Here is a 5,476-nt window from a genome sequence, read left to right as displayed (position 1 = left end):
AAAAGGGGGGGGGGCGCCCTGGCTGGACGCCCAGCCAGCGGTGGTAGCGCCAGCTGCAGACGCCGCCACCAGTGGGCTGGCGCCTGGGCTGGACGCCATAGCCACGGCTGCGGCGCCTTGAATAAACGCCACAACCGTGGCTATGGCGTCCAGCCCAGGCGCCAGCCAACTGGTGGCGGCGTCTGCAGCTGGCGCCACCACCGCTGGCTGGGCGCCCCACCGCCGTCACGGCGGTTTTTCCCTTTTTTTTTTTTTTAACAAAATGTATCTTTCCTCCTTGGGACATCTTTCCCTCCGCCGCCGCCGCCAATTCCTTGCCTTGCCGCCTCGACATTGCCGTTGTTTGAATTTTTTTTTTTTTTTTAGAGAGGTTGAAAGAAGATGAGCAATGAGAGTGTGAGTGATGAGAGTGTGAGTGTTTTTTTTAAGGTCAAGGGCAATTTTGGCAAACCAAGTGAATTTTGTGGGCTTTATGTAGTAATTTGTGGGCGATAGTTTAACAAATCCCTATTTATAACTATGGCGAGTCATGGCTTTTAAAGGCCTCCATTCCTATTTCCTACCTCTCTGAGTTATTTCATTGAAGTGCACTCAACGTTCTCCATTGAAGCGTTCTCCTTAGCATCTGATTCTTGTATCCCCCATTGAAGCAGCTTCTAAGGTAAGTTGTTTGTTGTTGTTATCATCATATCAATTTCACAATCTAGGGTTTATATTTGATCTAATCTAATTTAATTATCAGTGCTTTAAGTTTAGGGTTCGAAAATTCTTAGATTATGAAACATCATATCCAAAAGAAAAGAAAATTATGAGCATAATTTGATTATTGAATCAAATATCCCTAAAATTATGTATTTTTCGAGATAATTCAAAATGAAATCAAATCTCTTTTCCCTGGGCCTAGGGCGGCCGCCCCTCCTGCCCTGGCTCAGGGACGGGCCTGATTAGCTAGATTGCACTCCCGGTCACGAGGAAGAATGAAGAGAATGAGCAATGGCTAATGGGATTAACCTGTTTGCCCCTCTTTTTTATACTAGCTATTTAGAGCACAATATTGGTTAGGCCCCTTTATTACACAATTTAGAATCATCACTTTATTTTACTTGTATTGCTTTTCGCTCACTCCTTTTAGTATTGCTAAGCGAACAAAGGCTTGATTCTTCGTTGTCTCCTTGGTTATGTAGTAAGCCGCCTTGGTAGAATGGTGTAGGGATGAATTGGTGTAATTAATATTTATACATACATTTTCATACAAACATCTAATGAGATCATTTGCGTCTCATTGAATGCTTAACTACGTAGCGCCTTATGAATTCAACTTTTCGTGTCCATCAGTTCTCTTTTGAATGGTCCTCTCTACAGCTGCAAGAAATATCTTCCGCGTTTTAAGAGTTGATGGGAGCTCAAAGTTTGCTTACAAGACTTTCTACAAGTGCATTTGTGCCATCTTTTAAGGACTTTAAAGGCTCATTGTCAGATACATCAATCCCTTGTTTTCTTCAACCAACCAAATGGAGTTCTATGCCAGCCGATCAAACATATGGTTTATCAACTTGTAGAATTAGGAGTAGTAGAAGACAATTCTTATGTTCAGTCAGCTCCCGTAAAGTTGAAGATATTTCTGATGATTTAGCACAACGCAGTTCAAAGCCTAGCAGGAAAAGGTTGGCAGTTTTTGTGTCCGGTGGAGGTTCTAATTTCAAGGCAATTCATGAAGCAACACTCAATGGATCAGTACTTGGAGATGTAGTTGTGTTGGTTACCAACAAAGGAGGTAAAATATCACATCTTTTACTTTGGCATTGACAAGAATATGAACTCCTGTAGAAGATCATTTTTCCCCATAGTTCACTCTCACCCTTTTTTAATCTATGTATTTTTGTATTTATGTGTTTCATTTTGATACTATCTGCCTCTTAAGAAGTGTAGAGTTCTGTTTAACATTCTTTAGTGTTCATGCTTCCATTTAATGTGTTTCATATTTTCTTGATGTATAGCTATTTATCACCAACTTACTTGCTAGCTTACTCATTCAGAAAGCTTTGAAGATGTCATCATTTGATTTGCTTATAAATAACTAGCTTTGGGATGTACTGTGTGTGAATGACAGGCTGCGGAGGTGCAGCCTATGCAAAAGAAAATGGTATTCCAGTTGTTTTGTTTCCAAGAACAAAAGAAGAATCACAACAATTTTTATCCAGTGACCTTGTAACTACTCTTAGGTTAGTTTCTTGATAATACTCTATTTGTTTTACTACCCGGGATCATTATTCTCTTCCTAATTCCAAATAGCAGACTTGATTATTCCTTAACCAAGAGTTGTGTAAAGTTTATTTCTTGTTGCATAAAACTTGTTATTTTCAGTTTGCTTAATAAACATGTATATGTACCTCCTCCATATATTTAGTTCTTCCACTTTGACTTTTAAGTGTGACAATGTACAACTTTGACTTTATAACTATATTTTTGTAAAACATGTAAAAAGTTGATATTTTAAAAGTATATATTGAGTCACGTACATAATTACATTTGTATTTTATATAGTAGTGAAATGTATGGTCAAAGTAGGGTATATAAAACTGCAAAAATCAAAGTAGAGCAACTAAAAAAGAGGGAACTCTAACTGATTGTTGAAGCTTTGATTATTAGCATCTTGGGCATCAATACTTAGTGATGACAATATATGGTCAATTTTAAGTGTTAAATTTTATAGAGTGGGAGATTGAGTTTGGACCAGAAGAGTATGTGATTGCAAAATGTAGTTTTTTTTTACATTAAGTCAATTCTTCTTTATTAAATGTTTATTGTACGAGATATTGGCATGAAGAATAAAAACTTTGAACGCTTGGTTGGTCTGGCACTAGTACTAATATGTGTCTTTTGGGGGGAAAGATACAAGGGGCTGTTTGCTACGGGGTAAACAAGTAAAGAAAAGGTAAAACAATGCTTGTGTCTCCCTTTTATGTTATTTAGTTGGTTTTCTACCATTTCTATATTCCCTTTTTAGTTTCGGCTCAACCCAAATATCCCTAAACCCATCCCCCTCTCCCAAGGGTTTTGTAATTCCCCCATTATGTATCTCTATAAAAAAAAAGTTTTATCCATTCATCCTATGTGATGCAGATTCATTCACTCTTTTCTTCAACACTTTCACTTCATGCTCTATGTTATGCGATGATATCCAAGAGAGAGAGAGAGAGAGAGAGGGGTATGGTGGAAAAGAACCAAAAATGAAATCAAGTAAATTGTGTAGAACATAAAGGCAAAGTGATTAAAACAAGAAAAAGAATAGTATAAGGCAAAGTGATTAAAACAAGAAAAAGAATAGTATAATACAAAATCATTTCCATTTAAACTGGGTATGCTCACTTTCACTCCATTATTGATGTAATTCCATGTGTGTGTGTTTGATACTTTGATCATCCACTTTGAGGTCAAAAGTTTTATCTTAAGATTTGTAAACTATATTAAGGCTTCTGAAAATGTCTAGAATACCTCTCACAAGATCACCTAATTTGGTTTCAAAATTTAATAAATCTGGCTACTATAAGTCCACCTATAACTTTTGATGTTACTTTTCCCAAATGGTTCATGCCATATTAATTCTGGCTTTGAATGTAAGATATTTGATGTGCCCCTTCTACGTTTCTGAGGCTATTTCCGCAATAGGATTTTGGTTTGAAGATCTTGTTTCTTTGTGAATGTACTTAGTGAATCAGTTTTGAATTTTATGCAGGGAACTTGAAGTGGACTTCATACTTCTTGCTGGATATTTGAAGCTTATACCAGTTGAATTGGTTCAACATTTTCCTAAGCGTATACTAAATATACATCCTTCACTTCTACCAGCTTTTGGTGGCAAAGGCTATTATGGGCTCAAGGTTCATAAAGCAGTTATTGCTTCTGGAGCAAGGTAATATTGCCTTTCGGAATTATATTGTAGGTTACTCGTGATTTATATTACTTATATTGCAAAAAGTGTAGAATTTATATTGCATTTGTTGGTTTTTAGCACATTCAAATCACACATTAGATCATCATGAAAGAAAGAGGAATCTGATCACGTGTTTTCAAGACAGCTGCCTGTACTGCTGTTCACTATGAACTTTCGATGCCAATGCTGTTATTTGGATGGGTGCTCAAATATATCAAAAGTTAATGAGAATGGTCCATTTACTAAAATTTAGATGTGTGATGTGAAATTTCTACATTAATTTTTCCCTTGATTATGTTTGAATTACCCAGATATGTGATCACGGTTTGATTTTAGCCAGTTGTTTTTTTAGCATAGCTCTAAATGGAAGTGCAAGTGTTATATTTTTCTTTGGAGTTTGACTTTAAGCTTACAATAGTCTTCTTGAATACTCTTTTCTTGTCCAGATACTCTGGTCCTACTATCCATTTTGTTGACGAGGAATATGACACTGGCCGGATCCTTGCCCAGCGAGTTGTGCCTGTGTGTGCTTTTGACACTCCAGAGGACTTGGCAGCTCGGGTTCTGCATGAGGTAATGTTAACTTGAGGGACTTTGTTACAAAATTAGTCTGCAATAAGGGTAATGCTATGTAATTGTAAGTATGATTATATCCAAATTACCGAAGTTTGTGTCTAGACTGTCTACAGCTATGAACCTGCATAGTGGATTTTCAAGTCTCTTGATTTCATCAGAAGAATATGTCCTGCTCAAATAAATCTGTTTTATATCTTATGCAAAGTCCTTTTTTGTTTTTTAACAGGAGCATCAATTATATGTGGACATAGTTGCAGCATTATGTGAAGACCGGATAATTTGGAGGGATGATGGTGTTCCGCTTATCCAAAGTAAAGAAGATCCACAGCAATACAATTAGGTTAGCTTTGGCTTGCAGGAGATCAACCCCAGGGCAGATCACATATTGCTTATGAAAATGAGCCTTTCTTATTTTTTTGGGCACATTCTGACAAAATTTTAGCGCCCTTTTATATCAAAATAGAGCTTCTAGGATTCGATTAAGAAATTTCTATTACTGACCATCTGAGAATTGTACCAATATTATATACTTGTATCCCCTATAATTAATGTATCTTGAAGCTGTATTATTCCAATCTATTTTGGGATTGATCGGAACGAGGAATGACGATAAACTGACCATTTTTGAGATAGCCATTGAACACTGTAAGGTTCCTATAATGATAAATTAGCAGCTGAGTTTTGGTTTTACTTCCTATATTATGGCAATTGGCAAATGCGAGGTACATTTTCTCTACAAATGTGTTACTCATCACATATGCTTACTGAACTACTGTGGCAAAAATGAAGGAGCTCAACACTTTCCTCTAAAAAACTACTCGGTACTTAGTATTATTTGTATACTCCAGATAATATTTCCTTCACCACAAAGATCAACACCAAGTCTTTTTTTTGTCTTTTTTTTTTTTTTTTCTTTTCTTTTGACAACAGGATTGGGGTTACAAATGCTATGAACTGCTAAGCAAT

At 36.6% G+C, this 5,476-nt stretch overlaps 1 protein-coding gene across 2 annotated transcripts; it reads left to right on the top strand.

The window, feature by feature from the left end:
• The first annotated feature begins 415 nt into the window (after positions 1-415).
• Positions 416-5,200, top strand: LOC110684002 (phosphoribosylglycinamide formyltransferase, chloroplastic-like). 2 transcript variants are annotated; one of them, XM_021860398.1, is made up of 6 exons: positions 416-661; positions 1,363-1,774; positions 2,111-2,222; positions 3,737-3,913; positions 4,381-4,507; positions 4,737-5,200. In XM_021860398.1, the coding sequence occupies exons 2-6, from the start codon at positions 1,396-1,398 to the stop codon at positions 4,848-4,850; spliced, it is 909 nt and encodes a 302-aa protein (XP_021716090.1). In that variant the 5' UTR covers positions 416-661; positions 1,363-1,395; the 3' UTR covers positions 4,851-5,200. The 2 variants fall into 2 exon arrangements, with proteins under 2 accessions (XP_021716090.1, XP_021716089.1); XM_021860397.1 differs by having other exon boundaries at positions 1,336-1,774.
• The last annotated feature ends 276 nt before the right edge of the window (positions 5,201-5,476 follow it).

The sequence above is a fragment of the Chenopodium quinoa genome, unplaced genomic scaffold (assembly GCF_001683475.1).
Source record: "Chenopodium quinoa cultivar QQ74 unplaced genomic scaffold, ASM168347v1, whole genome shotgun sequence".
NCBI classification, from domain to species: Eukaryota; Viridiplantae; Streptophyta; class Magnoliopsida; order Caryophyllales; family Amaranthaceae; genus Chenopodium; species Chenopodium quinoa.
Note: the sequence above shows the minus strand (reverse complement) of the source record. Positions and strands in the feature narration are given on the sequence as shown.

Bases quoted from the DNA above. Each gene is read 5' to 3' on its own strand.
- LOC110684002 (XM_021860398.1), top strand. From the start codon at position 1,396: ATGGGAGCTCAAAGTTTGCTTACAAGACTTTCTACAAGTGCATTTGTG. The intron at 1,775-2,110 runs GTAAAATATCAC...TGTGAATGACAG, and splicing joins GTTGGTTACCAACAAAGGAG to GCTGCGGAGGTGCAGCCTAT. The intron at 2,223-3,736 runs GTTAGTTTCTTG...AATTTTATGCAG, and splicing joins GACCTTGTAACTACTCTTAG to GGAACTTGAAGTGGACTTCA.